Source organism: Gopherus evgoodei, chromosome 5 (genome assembly GCF_007399415.2).
Source record: "Gopherus evgoodei ecotype Sinaloan lineage chromosome 5, rGopEvg1_v1.p, whole genome shotgun sequence".
Lineage (NCBI taxonomy): Eukaryota > Metazoa > Chordata > Testudines > Testudinidae > Gopherus > Gopherus evgoodei.
Genome location: NC_044326.1, coordinates 46,846,147 through 46,871,923, shown reverse-complemented (window position 1 = coordinate 46,871,923; position 25,777 = coordinate 46,846,147). Strand labels below are relative to the sequence as shown.

General features: G+C 42.4%; 1 protein-coding gene across 2 annotated transcripts in view; it reads right to left on the bottom strand.

Moving 5' to 3' along the window:
* Window positions 1-25,777, bottom strand: part of SLC30A9 (solute carrier family 30 member 9) — a 68,291-nt gene that overhangs the window by 6,000 nt on the left and 36,514 nt on the right. The window contains exons 10-16 of one of the 2 annotated variants that reach the window (XM_030563788.1): window positions 24,866-24,921; window positions 23,118-23,253; window positions 22,588-22,627; window positions 19,110-19,181; window positions 18,358-18,465; window positions 15,248-15,413; window positions 2,394-2,523 (exon numbers count right to left, since the gene is read on the bottom strand). In XM_030563788.1, the coding sequence (XP_030419648.1) occupies window positions 2,394-2,523; window positions 15,248-15,413; window positions 18,358-18,465; window positions 19,110-19,181; window positions 22,588-22,627; window positions 23,118-23,253; window positions 24,866-24,921 (708 nt within the window). The remainder of the gene's footprint in view (window positions 1-2,393; window positions 2,524-15,247; window positions 15,414-18,357; window positions 18,466-19,109; window positions 19,182-22,587; window positions 22,628-23,117; window positions 23,254-24,865; window positions 24,922-25,777) is intronic. The other variant, XM_030563789.1, reaches the window with a different exon arrangement.

Sequence of the window (25,777 nt, the reverse complement as noted above, 5' to 3'; positions counted from 1 at the left end):
ATGCGGAGGCATGGGCAGGCAACTTGTCATGCTGCCCTATGTGCAGGCGGCACCCCTGCAGCTCCTATTGGCCACAGTTCCTGGTCAATGGGAGCTGCAGGGGTGGCACTTGGGACGGGGGTGGCACACAGAGCCCCCTAGCTGCCTCTAAACATAGGAGCCGGGAGAATGACATGCCGCTACTTCCGGGAGCTGCAGGGAGCCACCGCATGCATGTGCAGAGCAGCCTCCAACCCCGCTCCCCAGCTGGAACTTGAGGGCCAGATTAAAATCAGCTGGCAGGCTGGATGTGGCCTGTGGCTCATAGTTTGCCCACCCTTGCATTAGCCCTTTTGGCCACAGCATTCCACTGGGAGCTCAAATTCAGCTGATTATCCACCATGACTCCAAGTCTTTTTCAGTCACTGCTTCCCAGACTAGTGTCTCTCATCCTGTAAGTATGACCTACATTGTTCCTAAGTTCACATTTGGTTGTATTTATTTGCTTGCACACAGCTTATCAAGCAATCCAGATCATTCTGTATTAGTGACCCATCCTCTTTGTTATTTACCAATCCCCCAACCTAAATGCCATCTGCAAACTTTAGCAGTGATGATTTTATTTTCTGCCATGTCATTGATAAAAATGTTAAACAGCACAGGGCCAAGAACCAATCCCTGAAGTAGTCCACTAGAAACATACCCACTTGAAGAGAGTTGCCCATTTACAATTAAATTGAGACCTGACAGTTTTTAATACTTTTAATATGTACCATTAATTTTTTATTGTTCAAGTTTTTTAATCAAAATGCCAAGTCAACTGCTAACAGAAGTCTACATAAATTATATCAATACTTTTACCTTTATCAACCAAACCTGTAATCTTACTCGAAGTAACAAGTTAGTCTGATCAGATCTGTTTTCCATAAACTCATGTTGATTGACATGAATTATATTAGCCTCCTTTCATTCTTAAGTCCCATATCAGCTGTTCCATTATTTTGTTTGGGATCATTGTCAGATTGACAGGCCTATAATTAGCCTGGTTGTCCCATTTACCCCTTTTAAATATTGGCACATTTCTTCTAGTCCTCTGGAACTTCCACGGTGTTCCAAGACTTATTGAAAATTCATATTAATGGTCCCAGCAAGCGCCTCGGCCAGCATTTTTAAAACTCTTGGATGCAAGTTATCCAGACCTGCTGATTTAAAAATGTGTAACTTTAGTGGTAGCTGTATAATATATTGCATTGCAGGTGGCAAAGTAAATGTAGTAATACCTAAAGATTCCCCATGCAACCTGCAGGAAATACTCATCCTTGGCCCCCAGAAAGAGCCAAGTAAAACAGCTGTGAACTGAGGATAGGAGAAGCCAACAGTGTATCAAATAGAAGGAAAAAGGTTAAGGAAAACAGGATGCAACGCTCTCTATAGAAGTACTAGGCAGACCTCTTTTATAAAGAGAGGAATTTTTCACCCAATAAAAAAACCCAAGCTAACAGATGCATGAGAACTATAGATAGTATCCCAGTACTAACATGAGTTTTTCTTGGCTGTCTCATATCTAATGACAGAGCTGGCTAGATGCTTCTTAACTTGTAATATTCACAGCCATAGGCAATAACGCTGCAGTATATTTAAGACACAAATATTGCATCACTAATATAGACATAGCACAGTATAAGATCAACAGTACCCCCTCGATACAAAGCAAGAAGACTAGTTTAAGTTAAACATTTCCTGCAATATCAATAAAAATGTATTTAGTCTCTAAAAATGAAGTGGAAAGAGAGAAATAATGTGCTGTACAATCATAAACCAGACTTGAAAGCATGCGACCTCTGGTTCTGATCTGCACCTGCTCAGTTTGCAAGACCTACAATGATCAGTTTTTGGATGAGAGATTTCCAGAGAAAATCCCAGGGTGTTGCAGAAGTGGTGTTGGCATTGTCACAGGGTGGGCTTAGCCTCACTCCATCTCCCTGGTCTTCTACTGAATCAGGGTAGTTCTTAGAAAAAGCATTTCAGAGTAAGAAACTGGGAATCATACAGGAAAATCTAGACAGAACAACAACTTGTGAACGTTGGGCAATATCCTGATTATTTAAAATTAGCCTTGTAATTTGACCTGAATAAGATTTTTTTTTTTTAAATACACTTCTTGTACTACGAAGGTTTTGTAATGTTGCTATACATTACTGCTATTTGAGCCCAGAGGTGGAGGCTGATGGTATGATCTCCGTGTATACTTTGTATCAGTGTGTTAATTATGTAACGCCATCTGGGATCCTGCAGGATGAAGAGCTATAAAAATGCAAAACAATACCCCATCTACTTGCAAATTTTTCTTTTAATATGCTTGATAATGGGAAAGAAAAATGCTGGAAGTAACAGTATTGCTTTATTAAACATACTTGTAGCAGCTGTTCAATGTCTTGCTTTTCCAGGTAAGAACGAGTCACAACCCGTCCATCAAAGTCTACTTCTGCCTTGAATCTCACTTTGCTCAATCCCATGTCTGTGGCTTTAACATCATGAATTGCTCTGAAATAAATAATTTTTAGAAATGTGGAAAAATGTAAAGCAAAACAATTAGCTGATCTGAATTCTGATATTCACTATAAATTGTCACAGTTCAAAGATTTTTTAATTATATAAAAGCAGCAAAGAATCCTGTGGCACCTTATAGACTAACTGACGTTTTGGAGCATGAGCTTTCGTGGGTGAATACATGCATGCATCTGAGAAAGTGGGTATTCACCCACGAAAGCTCATGCTCCAAAACGTCGGTTAGTCTATAAGGTGCCACAGGATTCTTTGCTGCTTTTACAGATCCAAACTAACACGGCTACCCCTCTGATACTTTAATTATATAGGGGCACTGTTCCCTTTTGTCCCGCATTAGAGCCTCTGAATATTTTCAAATCAAACTCTCATTACTACATATTCCTATGTTTAGTACTGGTTTAAACAGATCAAGTTTTACAAATATGACCGCTGAGCCTGCAATAGTGCATCAAGTCATTTGTGAGAGGGATAAAATGGCTGAGAACTGATTACAGGAGCATTAGGATCTGACCTGGTGGCTAGTTTATTTTTTGCGTTCGTGGTTAACAGATAACTGCAGAGAACAGAAATTTTCCTATCCATAATTACCATTCTCTCATAAGTTAATAGATAACCACTCCTAGAGCTATGCTCAAAGTGAAAGGTCCAAATTATCTACTACAGCAGGGGAGTTGTGTTTTACACTTCTGGAGGGTTTCTGCACCACTGCACGCATGCAGAAACACGTCCCCTCATAGAGTCTCTTTGCTTTCCCGCAGAAAAATGGTTTTCGTGGGGAAGCAAAGAAAAGCTGCACCAGTGCTCATTCACCCCTTCCTGGAGGGGGGAACAGGAGGTCTGGGGATGCCCCGGCTACCAGGGATGGTAGTCCCGGCTGGACGGGGGTGGAAGAGGAGGACGATGACAATGGAGCTCCCCCTCCCCTGCATGGAGCAGCCGGGGCTGGGTCAGATCAACCCCCAGAAATGTCGGAGGGGTGAGAGTAGATGCATAGGGTTCGGGTGGACAGGGAGAGTGGCTCCCATACAATGATCCTTCCCCCCCACTTCCTGGACCCATCACTTTTCAGCTATAAGGGCAGTGGGTCACTGTACATGGAGCTGCTCCCCCTGTCTGCCCAACCCCCATGCATCTGTCCGTCCAACCCCTGCACCCAGAACCTCCCCACCCCAACCCCACCACACTGGGAGCCCCTTGCATCCAGAACCCCTCCATCAAGCCCCCCCAAAAACTCCCCTCAAGCTATACCCCCCGCATTGGGAGCCCCCACCCCACTGAGCCCCAACCAACTGCAACTTGCCCCCCACCCCACCCCCTCACTGATCCCTAATCACCTTCTTTTGGACTCCCCTGTAGATCCAATTCCGCCTGCACCCAGAACACCCCCAATGAGCCCCTATGCATCCAGATTCCTCTCTACACACAACCCTACTGAGCTGCCCACATCCAGATTGCGCCACACAGAACCCTGGTAGTCTTGAGGGAATTCTGCACCAAAAATTAAAAATTCTGTGCCAAAAAATTAAAAACTCTGCAAATTTTATTTGTAAAAATAACATCGTAACACAACATTATAATTACACCATTTTCAATTATTTTGGTAACTTATTTCAAAATACTTGTCAGCAAATAATTGAAAATGGTGTGATTATATTGTGTTATTTTGATAAATAAAATATGCAGAATTTTAAAATATTATGTGCAGAATTTTAATTTTTTTGATGCAGTATTCCTTCAGGAGTAGTGCGTACTCCTGCCCTGGAACTTAAGTGATCCTAGCGGCTCAATCACCAGTTCCTTTAGAGCAAGTTAGAAACTCATACATGCACGTATTTTAAAAATATGACAAACTGGTTGGGGGAAGAAAAAACGGTTACTCACCATCTCAGAACTGTTGTTCTTCGAGATGTGTTATTCACGTCCATTCCAATCAGGTGTGTGGACATGCACATGCACGATGGTTGGAAGATTTTTCCCTTAGCAGCATTTGTCGGGTAAGCCTGGGCGCTCCCTAGAGTCACGCTTTCATGACGCCTAATATACAGCCCTGCTGACCCGCCACCCCTTCAGTTCCTTCTTGACGGCTACAATGACAGAGGGGTAGGAGGATGGATACTGGAACGGACATGAACAACATATCTCGAAGAACAGTTACGAGAAGGCGAGTAACTGTATCTTCTTCAAGGGCTTGTTCATGTCAATTCTAATTAGGTGACTCCCAAGCAAAATTAGGAGGTGGGGTCACAGCTGTCCACTAACTGGAGTACGGCTCTACCAAAGGCCGCATCATTTCTGGCCTGCCTAGTAACTGCATAGTGCGCAGCAAAGGTGTGTACTGATGACCACGTCGCCACCCTGCAGATTTCCTGAGTGGAGACTTGAACCAGGAAAGCTGCTGAGGAAGCTTGCGCCCTAGTAGAATGTGCCGTCATCGGGGGCACTGTGATTCCTGCTAGATTGTAGCACTTGGTAATGCAGGCCACAATCCATGATGAAATGCAGTGTTGAAACAGGCTGGCCCTTCATCCTGTCCGCTACTGCGACAAAGAGCTGTACCGACTTCCTGAACGGTTTCGTCCTCTCGATGTAAAAGGCCATCGCTCTGCAGACATCAAGAGTGTGTAGCCTCTGCTCCTCGCTACTCACATGAGGCTTGGGGTAGAAAACTGGGAGGAAAATGTCCTGGTTGATGTGGAACTGCGATATCACCTTTGGGAGGAAGGCCGGATGGGGACTGAGCTGAACCTTGTCCTTAAAAAACATGATGTAGGGCGGCTCGGACGTTAGAGCCCTAAGCTCAGACGCCCTCCAGGCTGAAGTTATTGCCACCAGGAACACAACCTTATAGGAAAGGTAGAGCAGGGAACATGTTGCTAGAGGCTCAAAGGGGTGCCCCATGAGCCTAAAGAGGACCAAGTTAAGGTCCCAAACAGGAACCTGTTGGCGGAGGTGCGGGTACAACCTGTCAAGGTCCTTCAGCAAGCGACCGATGGAAAGCCGAGATGGCAGCCAGGTGTACTCTTATAGAAGACAAGGAGAGACCTTCCTGCTTTAGGTGGAAAAAGTAATTCAAGATTTGGGGCACTGAGGCTAGCACCGGGGGAAAGTAGCGCTGAGCTGACCGACTGAAAAATCTCTTCCACTTGGCCAGGTATGTGGCTCTAGTGGAGGGTTTCCTACTGCTCAAGAGAACCTGTCTGACTTGTTCTGAACAGGAGAGCTGTTATGGAGCCTCCATGCCAGGGGTAGGCAACCAATGGCATGCATGCCGACAGCGGCACGCCAGCTGATTTTCAGTGCCACTCACACCGTCCGGGTCCTGGCCACCTGTCCAGGGGGCTCTGCATTTTAATTTAATTTTAAATGAAGCTTCTTAAACATTTTAAAAACCTTATTTACTTTACATACAGCAATAGTTTAGTTATATATTATAGACTTACAGAAAGGTTTCAGAATAGCAGCCATGTTAGTCTGTATCCGCAAAAACAACAGGATTACTTGTGGCACCTTAGAGAAAGACTTATAGAAAGACCTTCTAAAAACGTTGAATGTATTACTGGCACACAAAACCTTAAATTAGAGTGAATAAATGAAGACTCGGCACACCACTTCTGAAAGGCTGCTGACCCCTGCTCCATGCTATGAGATTCAGCGACTGGAGGTTCGGGTGCTGGAGCCGCCTGTGATCCTGTGTGAGAAGGTCAGGGAAGAGCGGCAAGGTAATCAGGGCTCCCACTGACACATCTAGGAGACACATGTACCAATGCTGGCGGGGCTAGGCTGGTGCTATGAGAATGACCTGAGCCTGGTCTCTGTGGATCTTGAGCAAAGATGCGATGTCCGGGCGAAGGGACCACTCGTGGCTGTGAAAAGTCCTACTGAGGCGGTCCACCAGCTCCTTCTGGAACCCTGGAAGGTACGATGCCTGTAGATCGACTAAGTGCTCTATATAAAAGTCCCATAACCTGAACGCTTCATGGCACAGGGGAGAGGAGCATGCATCCCCGTTTGTTGACACAGAACATCGCGGTCATATTGTCCTTCATGACTGATATATGTCGACCTGCTAGATACAGGCAGAATGACAGATATGCTAGGAGCACTGCCCTGAGCTCCCTGACGTTGATATGAAGACGGAGATCTGTCTGTGACCAGAGGCCCTGAGTCTTGTGGTCCCCCAGATGAACTCCCCATGCCAAATCTAACACATCCGTCACTAGCGTTAGGGATGGTTGTTGGGCAAAGGGGACTCCTGAGCACACCTGCTGAGCATCCAACCACCACAGGAGCGAGTTGAGGACAGGGCGAGGCAGGGTCACGATCCTGTCCACGCTGTCCCTGACAGGTCTGTACACTGACAAGTCATGACTGAAGCGGTCAAAGTCTGAGTCTGGCGTGCCGAACCATGTACGTACAATCTGCCATGTGGCCGAGAAGTTTGAGACAATTTCTCATGGTGGAGGTGGGGAACTACCTGAATCCTTGGATCATGGTGTCGAGGGCCTGGAATCTCACCTGCAGGAGGAATGCTCTGGCTTGGGTTGAGTCCAGAACCACCCCTATGAACTCTATCCTCTGACGGGGCACAGAGTTGATTTCGCCTCATTCAGCAGCAGGCCCAGATTCTCAAAGGTGGCTCTGATGAATGCCACCTGAGCTTCCACCAGAGCCCTGAAATGGCCTTTGACCAGCCAATCGTCGAGGTATGGGAACATCTGTACCTCGTGTCTCCGCAGAAAGGCAGCGACGACTGCCATGCACTTGGTGAAGATTCGAGAAGACTTGGAAACCTTCTCTCCTGCTGGTTAGCCACATTGATAACCAGCAAGTCCGGAGGCAGATGGGAGTAGAGATGCTCAAAGCCTCTGGAGGGGACGAAATACCACTGCTCATTATGTTTGGCAGTGGGTGGCAGGAATACTGACATCTGCCATAAGGTCTTTGTGGCATCCACCACTGTATTTATGAGGGGTAACGCTACCCGTGAAGGCCCCAAGGGTGGTAGGATGTCCACCATGTCCTCTATGACCTCCTCGGCCTTGATGCCCAGACCTTGGGTAGCCCTGTGTAGCAACTGCTGTAGGACTCTGTTATGCTCTAACGCAGGCGCTACGGTCGTTCCTGCCAATACTTTGTCCGGAGACAAGGAGGAGGCAGCATGTGCCGGTAGTGGAAGCTCCCTACTGTCTGCCCCAGACGGGTCACATGACTCCTGGGGCAGCGTTGGAGGAGGTGGTGCCAATCATAGGCATTGTAGCCAACGTCGGCGTCAGCATCAATCTCTCTGGAGGTAGCTCCATCGACTTGCTCACATGAGCTGCCGGGGTCAGAGGGCCCAGTGCCAACATCAACACCAGGGCCATAGGTGCCTGCATCGAGGTCAACGTCGACAACAGTGCAGGCATGCGAGACGGGTGTGTCGACGTCATTAAGGCTGGTGCCGAAGTCGGAGCAGAGCATGGTGACAGAGGAAAAGGCATCGGGACCGTAGGCATCAGGGGCAGATGCACAGCGGAAGGTGGCATGAAAGTAGTGGAGGCCACTGAAGACATCGCTGAGCGTGGGCCCTGGGTTCCTCCCTGGTGATAAGCTCAGACAGACCAGAAGGGCCACTGAGGCAGGTTCTGCCACTGCGAAGGCCACGCCTACTGCTCCCTTCTGTCTCTGCCCGACCTCGCTCTATGGCTTCTGCTCCTACTCGAGCGATAGGAGTCGGGCTCCGACTCCGTGGTCTCAGACACTGAAGACCACGGAGGTGCCGATCCTCAGTGCCTCGAATGTCGAGAGCTTGGGGAGCGGGAAGGCTCTCTGTCAGAGTGTGTAGGCGACGAAGAGGAGTGCCTTGACATCATAGCTGGCTTCCCTTAGTATGCACCGGAGGATGGGGCTCCATCAGTGCTGAGGGTTCCTCACTGGCAGGCGAGAACAGTTCCGTCAGGTGAAGGAGATCTCTAGCAGCTTCCAGCATGGACGGGACCTGAAGCTGATGCGTAGACACTGGTGATCAAGTTGGGGCTGGACTTGACTCCCTCACCTGGACAGGAGTCGACATGGCCCCGGAAGGAGACGCTGAGGAGTGGCCCGCCTGGGGTCGCACTTCTTGAGGCTTAGCCGGAGGAGAACAGTTGTCCAGCTTTTTCTTCTTTTGCAGCATCAGCACGTGGGAGTGGTGCCTACTGTCTGATGGGCCCCGTGAAGAGCCGTGGCAGTGCTGAGCGTCCCTGGAGGAGTCCTTCCTCGGCGCCGAAGTCGCCAGGGCTCTCCGTGTTAAGGATGCTGCTGTAGGGGTCAAGTCTCTCGAGCCTGGGTCGGAGTGGGAATGTAAGGCTGCCTCCAGGAGGATCACCTTCAGCTGCTGTTCCCCGTAAGTGTTCTCAGGCGGAACTCACAGCAGATCTTTTAACGATCTTTCTGATGGCTCTCCCCCAGGCACCAAAGACACGATGAGTGCAGATCACCTTTCGGCAGGCGCTTGACGCAAGCCACGCAGTTCTTAAAGCCTGGGGACCGTGATATGCCACAGCGCTGGGGACAGAGTGAGGGGAAACCCCCAACTACTAACTATACTATTAACTGGAGTACTACTAACAACTAATTAACTATATACATGGACTAGAGAAGAAAACTTGCTGAGCAAGAGCCAAGGGAAGTTCCAGCCACCATCGCTGGTGGTAAGAAGGAACTGAAGGGGTGGTGGGTTGGCAGGGCTCTATATTAGGCGCCCTCCATGAAGGCACGACTCCAGGGGGCGCCCAGGCCAACCTGACGGATGCTGATAAGGGACAAATCTTCCAGCCATTGTGCACATGCATGCATGCACACACGCGCACACACACACACACACGACTGGAATTGACATGAACAGGCACCTGAAGTAGTGATCTATGACAACTTATATCTTCAGTGAACAGCAATTGCAGATAAGTCACTTCCTCTCCTTGACTGCTACCACTTGAAACATCTTCACTTTTGGAAAATAAAAGGACAGACTCTCCCCTGTGCCAAGTTATATTTGATACAGGAATAAGTGTCCCCCATCCATCAGGGACCTGCTTACTCGTAGATTTTCAAGCTCTCCCCCACCTCCGACATGCCTACTCTAATTTACCACAGAGCACTATGATTCCGGTAAGGCCATACACCATATGAAAGTTGCTATTAGTTGAGCTCTGTCCTGTCCCCGCATCAAGCAGACAAGCTACACAGCAAGGGTAGGAGGGAAATTTGTAGAAGAGAAGGCGCTACCGACCTTATGGCAGTTGAGAGGTCCCAGCTAGAGAAGTGCAACCATACCGCATTATCTTTGCTTCAGAAATGGAGCCAAGAATTTAAAGCTCCAGGGACACGAGGATCCAAATATTTAAAGATTTTATTATGTGGTATGCATTACTCCAGTGAAAGAAGTTGGTAGCTGAGCTCTGCATGCTCTATTCAAGGCATGCTTAAAACTAATTTTAGAAAGTTCCCATCTGAGCCTTTGTTAGGATCATAATACCAAGCTCAGTCTGCTTTCTTGATAGGAGCACTGACCCAAGGATACTATGCACGTTACAACTTGTCACAAGTTTGTAACTCCATGGAAAAGTGTCCAAAACAATGTCTCTGTCTTTGTTTATACAGTGATGGAATTTTAGAATGGCACAGCCCATGTGGATAAACATGAGCCTTGGAACACGTGCACTTGTACTAACATATTAACAATGATCATAATGTACCTAGAGCCGTGTAACTCCTGTGATAGACCTTACAACTCAGGCAGAAATTAGTGCTTTGCCTAATGACACATGGAGCCCTCCCAGGAGCCCCAAAACATAAGAGAGAATGAGAGCCAGAACTGCAGTTCACATAGGCTGATTTGTTTGGTTTGTTATGTTTTTTGTTTTTAAAAATGACTTAAAATGTTTTGTCAGTTAAAAAAACAACAAAAATATTTCAAATAAGGTCAAATTGTCCCGAAGGAAATATTTAACTTAGATTTTCCTGACTGAAAATCGAAAAATTTTAGCAAGTTCAACAGTTTTCCCAGGAAAAAAAATAGGGTTTTTTTTTCAATTAAAGTTACGTCAGAAAACCATTCACAGAAAGTTCCCAACAAGCTCTAAATATTTTACACTAATAATTTAGATCTCTCGCATATTGGGCTTGAAACTACACCTCTACCCCAATATAACATGGTTGTGGGGAGCCAAAAATCCCTACTGCGTTATAGGTGAAATGCCGTTATATCGGGGTAGCGGTGGCAGGGCTGCAGAGGTGATTTAAAGAGCCTGGGGCTCCAGCCATGTGGAGCTCCAGGCCCTTTAAATTGCTGTTGGAGCCCCACTCCTGCTGCCACAGCCCTGGGATAGTGGTGGCAGGGCTCCAGCGGTGATATAAAGGACCTGGGGCTCCCAGCAGCAGCCAGAGCCCCGGACCCTTTAAAGAGCCGCTGGAGCCCTGCTGCTACCACACTAGATGCAAACCCGTGTTATATCGGGTCGCGTTATAACGGGGTAGAGGTGTACCAAAATCCCACTGGCAAAAGTTGTCAAAAACTTTATAAGCAGTTATAAAAACAAGTCTCCCCTCACACCTGAATGCCACCCCACTAGAAATAACTTTAACAGAAAAGCTAATTTTAGAAGTGGTACACCTTCATACACACTATGAGAAAACTATGAAGGATGTGGGGGGTGATCTGTATTAATTTATTAATACTGAATATGACTGGGCATAGTTTACTGCACAGCTATATTAGAACGTTCATTGTGTGCTTCTGGGGGCATTAGTTTAATTGCAAGCTTAACAGGAAAGCAACACAATGATACCAGATAAAACACACTTGGTAAATAGATCAGGATTTACAAAACAATATCTGCACTATTAATTATGAAACTGCTAATTCCAAGATCTGACCAAAGTTGCAGCTGTTTTGCTAAAGCTGAGAACTAATAGATCAAAAGGACACCAGCTGGAGCAGGCAGGACGATGCTGAATACCAGGGAATAAAACTGATACAAACTCAAACTGAACATTTCATGAACAAATTGAATTGATGTGATGAATAATGCAAAGAGAAATAATTTTTCAGCTGCGTATATACCAGTGCTGGGAGTCTGAGTAACAAGGAAGAAGAATTGGAAAGTTTCACTGATGAGAAGGAATTCAATAAAACTAGCTTTACTGAAACCTGGTGGGGCAATTCATGACAGGAATGCTAAAATCACAGGTTATAACTTGTTCAAACGAGATAGAGTAGATAAAAGAGGTGTTTTGGGGTGGGTACTTTACATTTGCGACACTATCGCCTGTATTATAGTTACTGATAACCCAAAAGTGCAGAATCTTGAATGCATATGGATCAACGTGCTAATCAACAACGTCTGTGTCACAGAATCAAAGTAGAGAACAGGATGAGTTATTCCTTAAACATTTGTTTAAAGTGTGGAAAGAAAAACTCTGTTATGGGAAATTTATTTGGAAGACGTATGCTGGACAACTCATGCCACTAATACCATCATTAGATTTTCTAAAATTGCCAGATGATTTTCCAACACAAAAGGTACTGTGCCCATGAGGTAACTATTTTGGACCTCACTGTGATGGATAAAAATTCATCACTGGACTGGAAGCTGGTGGTTGCCTAGAGACTGGTGAACATGACCGGATTACATTAAATATGGACAGAACAGTCCCAGCCAGAAATATATATCTATATCTATATCTATATCTATATACTTGGTGTTTCAAAAGGGCTAATTTCCCAAAGATGAAGAAGATTATGAGTCCACCTTTTGCTCAAATCCATCTGGTTCAGTGGCAAAGTGAAGGACGCAATTAGAAATAAACAACTCAATACATAACAAATGGTAAAGGGAGGAAAGAGACAGCAATCAATATAAATCAGAAGTTACGAAGTGCAGAAAATTGATAAGGGAAGCTGAAAACATCAGGGACAAACCCGTGGTCAGCAGCGCTAAGGACAATGAGATTTTAAAGTATTAGAAATGAAAGAAATCCCAGCAATGGTATTGGCCCATTATTGATGGAGACAATAAAACTATTGATGATGCAGAAAAGGCAGACTTCAATAAATATTTTTGTTTTATATTTAGAAGAAAGCAAGTTATTGTACTCACATCATGAGGATGTGAAAGGGCTTTCCAGGCAATTAGTAACAGAGAATTATGTTAGATAAAATCCACTAGTATAAACATTTATAAGTCAGCAGGCCCAAATAACTTGCATTCAAATTCCTCAAAAGAGTTGGCTGAAGAGATCTCTGGCCCGCTGATGTTAATTTATAAAAAGACTTGGAATACCGGGGAAATTCCAGAAGACTGGAAGTACTAATGTTGTGTCAATATTCAAAAAGGCAAATGGTGTAACACAATTATATGCTGATTTGTCTGACATCAATCCCAGGCAATATAATATTAAAGCTGATACAGGATTCGACTGATAAAGAATTAAAGGCTAAGAATATAATCAACACCAGTCAATGTGGTTTTATGAAAAATGAATCTTGTACAATGCTTAGACTTTTGTAAAGTGTTTGATTTAGTACCACGTAACATTCTGATTAAATAAATAAGTGGTAAATAATGTTGTGGACAGGGCATTCATACAGAGTTATCTGGATTGCTTGGTAACCTGAGCCCATTCAAACAAAACATATTTTAATACAGCCCACTGCAAAGCTACAAATCTAGGAACAAGTAACACAGACCATAGCTACAGAATGGGGGTCTGTACCATAGAAAGCAGTGACTCTGAACACGACTTAGGGGTCATAGTGGACAATCAACTCAACAGCTCTCAGTGTGATGCTACGGCAAAAAAGGCTAATGCAATTTTTGGATGTATAAACAGGGAGTAGTGAGCACTAGTACTAAAGGGCTCTTTAAACTAAAGCAAAAAACAACAGCTGGAAGCTGACACCAGACAAATTAATATTAGAAATTAGACCCCTTTGAAAAAAAATCAATAAATAAAAACACAAAACAAAAAGCCCAACAGTGAGGATAATTAACTACTAGAATAAACTACTGTACCAAAAGAAGGGGTAGATTCTCCATCTTTTGAAGTCTTCAGATGGAGACTGAATGCCTTTCTGAGAGATACATGCTAGTCAAACAAATTATTTGGCTTACTACAGGAGCCACTGGGTGACAGTTAGTAGCCTGTGATATACAGGTAGTCAGTCTAGATGAACTAATGATCCCTTCAGACATAGAACTCTGAGTAATTACAAGGGGGGAAAGAAGGAGGAGGGGGAGAGAGAGAGAGAAGGTAGGGCAGTTGCCAGTGAGCTGTTCGCAGAAGAATAAGCTAACAGAGACACAGACTGGACCTGTGAAGGGTGTCTGAAGCAGTCGAGCCCTCCTAAGCTTCCAGGGGATAGTAAGTCTTGGGAAAGAAAGATACAGGTGTGGACTGTTTATTGTGTTAAAAACCTTTTTCTCCTGTGCTTTGCAGTGTTCTTACTGATAAGATTAAACAATACTTTGTTTCAAGAAACCTCTCTTTTTATCATATTAACCACTAGCTACAGATCCCAAAGGTAAGACTTAGAGGTGCTGAGTCCTGTGAGACCAGCTGAGAAATCACAATTGGTTCACAGAGACCCAGCCTAAGAAATGGGGGAAACTGCAGGATTCTATCTCAGGACAGGTAAAGCCAAGAGGTTTAATATTTAATGTGGGAAGGGTACAATCTGAGAGACCAGAAAGGAGTCAAAGGTGCTGCTAGCTTTGCAACTGCCACACAATTGATTTTTAACTGTATTGTTAAAACATCCTCCACCACTCATATTAACATGTGGTTAACAAATGTTTTACAGAGTTAGTACCTGACACTTGAATTTTCAGACAGGACCTTAGAAAGGGGGAGATGTGTTGTTAAGTAGGGTTCCCAGATCTCTCTGATAGTGGTTTTCAACCTGTGATCTGCAGACTCCTGGGAGTCCACAGACTATTATAAGATTTCCAATGGGGTCTTTTTAGGGGTCCACAAATGAAAAACGGTTGAAAACCACTGCTCTGTGATTACAACAATCTTCACAGGGCATATTATTCAAATGTGTTGTTTGCAACCCAAATGATACAGCCCTGCACTACAGGAGTACTTGAAATTGAAACTGACTAATTTATTTTTGCTAACCAAAACTGACAGTAATACATAAAGATGAACACCATAAATATTCCAGCTACTGATACACAGAGAAAAGATAGGCATGGGTAAAGGATATTGAAAGCAAAGGGTCAGCTTCTATTTTATTAAAAATTAAAGGGATTAAAGTACCAGAGTTTTAAGATAGATACTGAAAGAGCAAGGAAATACGGACTTTCCAGTATGTGACTAAATTTATTTGTATCCCTTTCCTTCAAAATTCTTGTGCCAACTGCTGTAGTTAATAGTATAGTGCACCACAAAACACATTTGAAGGCTTTATTTCAGCTAAGCTTGAATTCTCCTGTTTGTCAATTCAGTCAACAACATTTTTTGCACAGGAAACCAAACCAAGTTTCTCTCAAAACCCTGATGCTGCCATACTGAGGCTGGAAAATCAATGCAAGAGGTGTATCTCTGCTCCTTTGTTTCCAATTATTTAATTTGGCTTAAAATGCCCTTGAACTATTTTTCCTCAGACAAATACTAGTTTCCTGCTTTTTGATCTGCTTGATAAGAGACGTTTATATCATGAAGATCCTCATCTTACCTAACGACAGGGTCACTCTCCAGTAACTCAGTAAGTCGCTGTAATTGCTCAGGATTAATGGATCGTCCCAGCAATGCTTCTGTGTTGGTGTAGATGAGAAAAGCTGATACAGCTCCCAACAAAGTTCCCACACCTAGAGATCCCAGGCTGTCATAGTAAGGGTTGCCTACACACACACAAAAGTTGAAAATAATTTAACAGAATACTTCTAAAAGCGTAAAAACAAAACCTTTGTAATACGGAAAAGCAGACAATACGTTATCTCTACACAGGAATTACTGTTTCTTTAGAATATGTATTGGAACCCTGTCTTTATTTCTGGTTAAGAAAATATAAATGAATAAAGAAAATAAAGAAAACAGAAGATTTAAAATAAAATCTTTCCTGTCCCAGGTCCTGGAAGCCCCATGCCCTCCCCTTATGACCTATGAATTTGTAGACTATTTTGTTAGGCAGATTCCCGGGCATAGCCGTCATGCAAGTAAAAATACCATCATCATAACCAAAATCTTGACCCACTTTCTGTGCTATGTGATGAGTAAAGCCTTCAACAGAGCAAATATCAAGTTAGCAGTAAGGTCCATCAGTTTGATGGCGAAGAAGGAGAAAAACACTACTCAATCTTTTTATGAAAACAGGAATCTTTCTTATTTGCCTTAAAATATGCAAGTAATATAAAAAAGACAGCAGCAGAAATCCATCCTGGAATGCATTAGAGTACTTACATAATGAGCACGTTATACATTTATTTATATTCATTTTTCGGTCTACAACATTGCATATGTTTACACCGTATCCTAAATATAAAGTATCACAAAACATTTTACAGAGTCAAAGATGAAATAAAGCAAATAAAGCTGTGAGGCAAGTAATTAGTGAAGATCTATCAAGAAAGTTGCTATGTTTATCCAGTTCTTACTAGGTCAATTACAAAAAACTAACACCCTTTAACGGGCAAATAACCCTCATCTCACAGCTATCAAGTCTCCTGATTCTTGCATGGTGGGGAAGTGACAGCTACAGTGCAGAGAATGCACACATTCCTTACCACAGCTTCGTTCTCCAGCCCTTGTGTGGGGCCACAAAATTTGTCATACAGATCATTCTATTTTCCTCATCTACTTTGGCAGATGGGGAGTATTTGGGCTACCGAGCATCTTTGGGGCTAAAGTCATAACTTCAAATCTACATCTGGGGGAAAGGGATAGGATTTCCTCCCTAAACCTTCCCTTCATGCAGAGTAAAACAGTGCACAGCCCAGTAACAAGGCTGTGCATGGCTTCTCAGGATATGAGTTTATGTAATCAGACTAGAGAGAAAGTGATTTACATATTTGACTATGATAGATTCTCTTTTCAGAAAAAGATTCAGCTACAACTTGGGTTAACTTGAATCCAGATAAAAGGAAATGACCCATCATACAAACTTTGAAGTCTGTAAGTGATCCCACTGGCTTCAATGCAACTACTGGAGTAAGTAAGAGTGTGAATGACTCAAGCCCTCATGTCTCCAGAACAGGAAGGCCAATCCATATGATCCTTCAATAGCATTATTAGAATTGTTTCAAGCTATAATCTCAACAATAACGGGGGTTTGAAAAAAGGCATTCAAATATCTCCTAATTTCAAATATCTTCAACTCAACATACTTGAAATCAGATTAGAGAATAATATACAACTGTGGAAGCTCACCGCAGTAAAAACTTCCTCCAAAAAATCTGCAAAGGGGCAGAGATTTTCATTAAAATATACTGCTAGAAAATCACTCAAATTCATCAGTTCTGACAGATTTTAATGCAAGCTTTTTTAAAGCAATATGAAATGTAATTGAATGTCATCCAAGAGACAAACAGCATTATTGCAGGATGTATGTATGCAGAGTGGTGCCCCCAAGATTATAAACTGAAGCTTACGTAGTGCTATCATTAAGGCTACGATTATGTCACGGAGGTGGCGGAAGTTCACGGAAACCATGACTTCTGCAAATTCCGTGACACCGGAGGCCCCCACAGCTGACCAGCCGTCCTGTAGTGTGGAAAAACTGCTGACTGAATGTGCTACTTAGGGTGTACTGAGCATGCTCACGCGAACTAAGCATGCTTAGTAACATCTACTGAAGCCAGGAGTGGGTGATCCCTGTAGCAGCCTAGCCTCCGCAGTCAATCCCCACAACTGACTGGCGGCCGGCAGGGACTCCCGAGTGCCCCAGCTGCCACTGCTGGTAGGGGACCCCTTCCCCCACTGCTCTGACACCGCAAGCAGCTGGTCCCCTCCCACCCCCGCCACAGGCAGAAGGATCCCAGAGCTGCTCAGCAACCACTGGAAGGGGCCCCCCATAACTCCCCAGCTGCCCCCAATGGTGGCAGAGGGACCCCCCTGCATCTGACCGGCCACCACTGCTGGTGGGGACCCCTAAGCTGCCCAGCCACTTCCGCCAGCAGCAGAGGGACTCCAGAGCTGCTCAGCGGCCACGAGCAACTGCTCTCCCCACAGCTCCCAGATATCTCTGGCCATGGCAGAGGGACCTTGGAACTGCTCAGTGCTGCTGGAAGGGGTCCCCGACAACTCCCCAACCAGCAGTGGTGAGGGACCGCTCCCCCCCCCCGATCCAGCTCTGCATGGAAATGGGGACCCTGCAGCTCCCAGCTGCTGTTGGTGAGGGAGGGACAGGGTGCTGGATCCTCCTCCTTCCCCATTTTTTTCATTAATGTATTTAGTAAAAGTCAGGGACAGATCACAGGCAAAAAAACAAAACAAAACAAAAATCAGAAGCTGTGACCTGTCCCTGACTTTTACTAAAAATATCCATGACAAAATCATAGCCTTAGTTATCATACACCAGTCATATATCATACAATAGTGTAGTTTATAAATGACTAATCAACTGATTAAAAAACAAAGTGGTTGATATCAAAAGTGAAATTTTTCTTTTCTTATCAACTGACTTTGTAGAGTTGGAAGATGAGGAGAGTCCCATAATCCAAAAGAAAAAAGATGCATACATTTAAAGTAATTAAAAGAGGAAGTCAAAAGGTATAGTCATACCATGCATACAACACACAAGGATATTCTCTCAAATCGAGGCAGCCTCAATTTAAGATGGAGTTTTACCTGTTAAAGAAGTCAGACCCATGCAAGTAGCAGCTAACGTCACACCCAAAACTGCTGCAGCATCCTCCAACAACACCACATTTGTACTGGGATCACGACTGAGCCTGACTGAATATTTAATAAAAATTACACTAATGTTGAAATCTTAGCTTTGTTACATCATTCACAGAGTTTTGTAAACCACTCTAATTCTAATAATGTAAAAGATAATACATTTATACATATATAAAAACCTATACTTTATAGCTAACTCTTCTGTAAGTGTTCATAAATACATATAACACAGTAAAAACAATGAGGAGTCCTTGTGGCACCTTAGAGACTAACAAATTTATTTGGGCATAAGCTTTCATGGGCTAGAATCCATTTCATCAGATGCATCGAGTGAAAAATACAGGAGCAGGTATAAATACATGAAAGGATAGGGATGCAGACTAACACGGTTACCATTCTGAAACATGTAACAGTGTACACCAATTACGAAAGCTTGTCCAGAAGATGTGTAAAACTAATGGGAAATTTATTCTGAGAAATGCAACAACTTAAGTACTCAAGTGTCTAAGTAGTATTAAATAAGGCAATAGATTTTCACCCAATTTGTAAAATATACTTGTTACTAGCATTCATAATCATAAGACTCATGTAAAAAAAGAGAAACCAGTAATTATACTGTTTTTATTTGTATGCAAACTCAGGTAACAAATCCTCTTTTAAATAACTAACACATACCATACTGATATAAAGAGACATACCATACTGATAAAATGACAGACCCTTGGCCCGGGCACTCCTTCGAATTTCATTTATAGCAACAAGAAGGGTAGCTGAAATAAAAGTAATACTGTTGCTGAAAATGGTTAGAGGCAAAGTGACCAACTTTCTACTACAGGAAGTGGGGGAGAAACTCTTGCTCATATCATAGCAAACTAATTACAGTGCTCCTACCAGCCATACCAGCAACAAATTTCTTTAGTAGATCAGACCCATAAAGTACAAGGATAAATAAGTTTTACACCTACAGAGTACAATAACTTCTTCCTACAAATACAATGAAAATGGTAATATTCTGAACGTAAAGATTTTTTTTCATGTTTCAAATGTGAGAAAACTATAAATATTTCAAGAATTCTAATCTTGTATCTACATAGCACATAATACCCCAAAACAATCGTTCTATTAAATAAAACATCAATACACTATTACATGTGATTGTCACCAGGAAAGTTTTCTGGCCATCAGTATTGTGAGCAGTGGCAACTCATAAAGAGAAGCCCTACCCATGCATTCTTCTCCACATACAAGCCAACCCACTGATGAATACTACAGTCACATAAAGGCAAAAGGCTTGCTGTGTCTTTCAGATTATGTGTCAGATATTCTTATATGTATTGTTCACATCCTATAAGATTAATACAGACCTAGAAAATATCACACACACACACCCCATGATTCACAGATTCTAGGACTGGAAGGAACCTCAAGAGGTCAAGTCCAGTCCCCTGCCCTCTTGGCAGGACCAGATACTGTCTAGACCATCCCTGATAGACATTTAACTAACCTACTCTTAAATATCTCCAGAGATAGAGATTCCACAAACCCCTCTAGCCAATTTATTCCAGTGTTTAACCATTAGGAACTTTTTCCTAATGTCCAACCTAAACCTCCTTTGCTGCAGTTTAATCCCACTGCTTCTTGTTCTATCATTAGAGGCTAAGATGAACAAGTTTCCTTCCTCCTCCTCATGACACGCTTTTAGATATCTGAAAACTGCTATCATGTCCCCTTCTCAGTCTTCTCTTTCCAAACTAAACAAACCCAATTCTTTCAGCCTTCCTTCATAGATCATGTTCTCTACACCTTTAATCATTCTTGTTGCTCTTCTCTGGACCCCCTATCCAATTTCTCCACATCTTTCTTGAAATGCAGTGTCCAGAACTGGACACAATACTCCAGTTGAGGCCTAACCAGCACAGAGTAGAGCAGAAGAATGACTTCTCGTGTCTTGCTCACAACACACACTGGTTAATGCACCCCAGAATCATGTTTGCTTTTTTTGCAACAGCATCACACAGTTGACCCATATTTAGCTTGGTCCACTATACCCCCTAGATCCCTTTCTGCCATACTCCTTCCTAGACAGTCTCTTCCCATTCTGTATGTGTGAAATTGATTGTTCCTTCCTAAGTGGAGCACTTTGCATTTGTCTTTATTAAACTTCATCCTGTTTACCTCAGACCATTTCTCCAATTTGTCCAGATCATTTTGAATTATGACCCTATCCTCTGAAGCAGTTGTAATCCCTCCCAGTTTGGTATCATCTGCAAACTAATAAGCACACTTTCCATGCCAATATCTAAGTTGTTGATGAAGACATTGAACAGAGCCAGTCCCAAAACAGACCCCTGTGGAATCCCACTTGTTATACGTTTCCAGCAGGATTGGGAACCATTAGTAACTACTCTCTGAGCACAGTTACCCAGCCAGTTATGCACCCACCTTATAGTAGCCCCATCTAAGTTATATTTGCCTAGTTTATTGATAAGAATATCATGCAAGATGGTATCAAATGTCATACTAAAGTCTAGGTATACCACATCCACCACTTCTCCCTTACCCACAAGATTCGTTATCCTATCAAAGAAAGCTATCAGATTGGTTTGACATGATTTGTTCTTTACAAATCCCCATGCTGGCTATTCCCTATCACCTTCCAAGTGTTTGCAGATTATTATCTTAATTACTTGCTCCATTATCTTCCCTGGCACAGAAGTTAAACAAACTGGTCTGGAGTTTCCTGGGTTGTTTTTATTTCCCTTTTTATAGATGTGCACTATATTTGCCCTTTTCCAGTCTTCTGGAATCTCTCCCGTTTCCCATGATTTTCCAAAGATAATAGCTAGAGGCTCAGATACCTCCTCTATTAGCTCCTTGAGTATTCTAGAATGCATTTCATCAGGCCCTGGAGACTTGCAGGCACCTAACTTTTCTAAGTGATTTTTAACTTGTTGTTCTTTTATTTTATCTTCTAAACCTACCCCCTTCCCATTAGCATTCACCATGCTAGGCATTCCTTCAGACTTCTCAGTGAAGACCGAATCAAAAAAAGTTATTAAGCATCTCTATTTCCAAGTTTCTTGTTACAGTTTCTCCCTCCTCACCGAGCAGTGGGCCTACCCTGTCCTTGGGCTTCCTCTTGCTTCTAATGTATTGATTAAAACATCTTCTTGTTTCCCTTTATTCCTGTAGCGAGTTTGAGCTCATGTTGTGCCTTTGCCTTTCTAATCTTGCCTCTGCATTCCTGTGTTGTTTGCCTATATTCATCCTTTGTAATTGTCCTAGTTTCCATTTTTTATATGACTCCTTTTTAATTTTTAGATCATGCAAGATCTCATGGTTAAGCCAAGGTGGTCTTTTGCCATTTTCTATCTTTCCTACCCGGTGGAATAGCTTGTTTTTGGGCCCTTAATAGAGTCCCTTTGAAAAACTGCCAACTTTCCTCAGTTGTTTTTCCCCTCAGACTTGATTCCCATGGGATCTTACCTATCAGCTCTCTGAGCTTACCAAAATCCATCTTCCTAAAATCCATTGTCTCCTTTTTGCTGTACTCCCTTCTACCCTTCCTTAGAATTGTGAACTCTATGATTTCATGATCACTTTCACCCAAGCTGCCTTCTACTTTCAAATACTCAACGAGTTCCTCCCTATTCGTTAACATCAAATCTAGAACAGCTTCCCCCCGGTAGCTTTTTCAACCTTCTGAAATAAAAAGTTGTCTGCAATGCAGTCCAATAATTTATTGGATAGTCTGTGCCCCGCTGTGTTATTTTCCCAACATATATCTGGATAGTTGAAGTTCCCCATCACCACCAAATCTTGGGCTTTGGATGATTTTGTTAGTTGTTTAAAAAAAGCCTCATCCACCTCTTCTACCTGGTTAGGTGGCCTGTAGTAGACTCCTAGTATGACATCACCCTTGGTTTTTTACCCCTTTTAGCCTAATATTAATCTTCTGCTTCAGGCAAAGGAAGGAAACTAAATAGAACACACAAGGAAATTCAAAGCAATGAAAAAGTTTTCCTGGATGTCAAACATCAATGAAATTGTGAATAACAAAGCTCAAATCTTTGCAGTTCTGTAAGCAAAAGCTTAATAAACTATCGCCACAGATTGCTGAGCCTGCATTATCAGCTTAAGAACAAAGCAACACAAATATTTCATGATATTGCATACCTCCTTCAGACACCAGTGATCCTGCTAAGATACAATAAGCCTGTAAGCATAAAAAAAAAACAGTATTTATTATTTTGAATGTATACAGTTTCACATTTATATAGAACCTTTCATCCCAAAATCTCCGTAAGAACTTTACATACAAGAATCACTTTACCCACAACTGCAATGCAGCCGTCAATAGGTGGCAGACAGAAGACTGAACAACCAACCTAATTATAATGCACTACCTAGTTTAAGGAGAGAGAGGGGGAAATTTTTGGCTAAGGACACCTGGACAACCTCATATTCTTAAAAAACAGACTAAATTATCAGTGTCAATGCAAAGCAGAGAGGAAATTGGTTTAAATAACCTCACGCAGATACACTGAGTTCCACCCTACATACTATCTCAGATGGCTTGGTTAACCCTACTGGGATTCAAACTTTTTGTTTCAAGGTGTCTAGGTGTTTCAGATACTCAGGTTTCATTACATTAAACCATCCCACCACCTATAGTTAAAAAACCCAATGGAAAAAGATTGACTTACCCAAAGAAGAGATTCCATGGGTTGAGGATGAAGTAAACCCATGATTCCATGATACCAGGAAAGTCCTGCACCCATCATGAAAATGCCGACCCCACTAATGAGGGAGGCAATATAGCGCATATTTGTGAAGCCATACCTATGTGAAAACAAAAAGTGGTTTAGGAAAAAATGACTGCTTTAAAAATGTATTCAGATGCTTGATTATAAATGATAAACTAGAAGCTCCTGATAGCTAATTAAAATATAGTTGCTAAAATCAAATTTAATCAGAGAAAACACTGATGGAAAAGGACATCCAGTTTCTTAAAAAATTATATAAAACAACATAAATGTATGTTTAGATTTTTTCTATTCCCTTCTCCACACACAGGCTATTTAGATTTAGTTGTATTACTTTATTATGATGTACCGTGGCTATATTAATGAAATTAATTTAATCTTTTTTTAAAAAATTCATTCAGGTGTTTAATGAATGGGCTAACATTTACACTGCCTTGCAATACTGCTTCTAATTGAAATCTTCAGGTGTAGTCAGTCTACCGATTTCATTTCCTTTAAATTAATCCCATAAAACTTAATAGTTCAGCTGACAGCAAATCCTCAATGTTTGCAGGTTTAAATATTTTTTGTAAAATTAAAATGGCATCTTAATAATACATCATTGTGTTAAATGTGACTCCTGATTAGCAGCATTGCAAAAGAGATGATGCTGCAGGTGAAGGGCATAATTTGAGGGAAAGGGGAAGACTGAGAAGGGAAGGAGATCTTGATAAAAGATCCTATTCTGAGAAGGCTGAATCTGGTAAACAGACATAAATCAGAAGCCTTAGGGCATGGCTACACTTGCAGATGTAGAGTGCTTTGAGTTAAGCCAGACTTCGTAGAGTGCAGTAGGAAAAGTGCTGCAATTTGTCCACACTGACAGCTGCAAGCGCACTGGTGTCGCCACATTAGCAGCTCTTGCAACAGCCACAGAAAGCAGTGCATTGTGGTAGCTATCTCAGCATGCAAGTGGCTGCAACATGCTTTTCAAATGGGGGGGTGGGGTGGAGTGTGACAGGGTGTGTTGTGTGTATGCGGGGGGGAGAGAGAGTGGGTCTTGAGGGGGCTGAGAGCATGTCAGCATGCTGTCTTGTAAGTTCAGACAGCAGCAGACCCCTCCTCTCCCCCACCCCTCTCTCTCTCACACAGCATTCCACAGTAATGGCTGCTGCCAGAAATGGAAGAGGAAAAGGCAGTCTCGTTACTATTGTTCAAATCCTGCCATCCATGCAGGAAAAAAATCAGAAGTATGAACAGCATACTGTACAGCTATCTAGTGGAAAAGGTGGTAGGGCCCATAAAAATGTATCTTCCTAATAGCAATGAAAATGAAATACAAGTTTCATAGCTTACAATGTCAAAACATGCCAACTCATGACCATTTTGAACTCTTGAAATTTGGTAGGAACCCACATTTTTCTTACTATTTCTACTGTAAAACTGGAAGTTATTCATTTCAGTTTAGAAAAAATGAAAACATTGGATATACATACGAGTACCACCATTTTACTTAAAATAATTCAAATTGTCTGGATTAATATGGTGGAACAAAAAGGAAAAACTATGGTTTATCTCCTATTCAGAAACAACAGATCCTTTAAATAAAAACAGGGTTGCACACAAGAAATAAAAGCTTTTAAGCCCATATAATTATTGAAACAATTATTTATTCAACAAGATAAATTCATTAAAGACAATGGCCTTACGGATGACTAGGATCTGGTGTCCTTGCAGACTGACTTATGCCCAATGCTAGCAAAGCCTGCATAATGCAAAGGAAAAACACATCATCTGTAAGAAGTTTTAAAATCTTGAGACTAGTTCTAACTTGAAAGAATATGATTAAATAAAATTAGATCCAACTTGCTGATTTTTTACATGTAGCGTTAGAAACAAAAACACATTAGCTCAGATTATAGTAACTTCACATGAAACATCCACTCCCAGACAGGACAATGTCATCCATAACTAACTCACCTAAATCTGGTTAGTTCTAGCTGCAAGAAGTTTAGAGCAACAAATTAAACAGAAGTTAAGAACGTGTTTAATATAATAGTAGAAATAATTTTGTAGCACTCTCCACTTGGGTGTAATCAGGAAACAAAGGTTGTTTAATTTAAAAAAAAAATCTGTCCAAACAGAAGTTTATGCATAAACTATAGCAGTAAGTATATACTCATCTCCATTAGGTTTAAGGCAAACTAAAATTAAAATAGCCTACATTTACATTTCAACTTCCTAAGGATACATTTAGTTGCAACAAGTCACCAAATTGGAAACAATAAAAATATACTGTCTGTGCCTACATCTTGAAAAAACGGATTGTCTGAGCTGATACGTTTCTGATAGTTAGTTTAGAATAGATTCAATCTGATGGTGCAGTCTTTTATAAATCCAGGCCCTGCTACTGCAAAGATTTAGGCATGTGCTTAACCTTAAGAAAATGCCAGAATTATGGTTACCCAGGTATCCCTGATTTGCTCCCCCTTAATATGTATGCATTATGATACAGCCTTCAATTACATGATCACATCCTTTGTTCTACAGGACTAATATTTATTGTACAAGATGGACAATGAGTGAGGCAGAAGGTTACCTCTCTTGTGTTTAAGGCATTA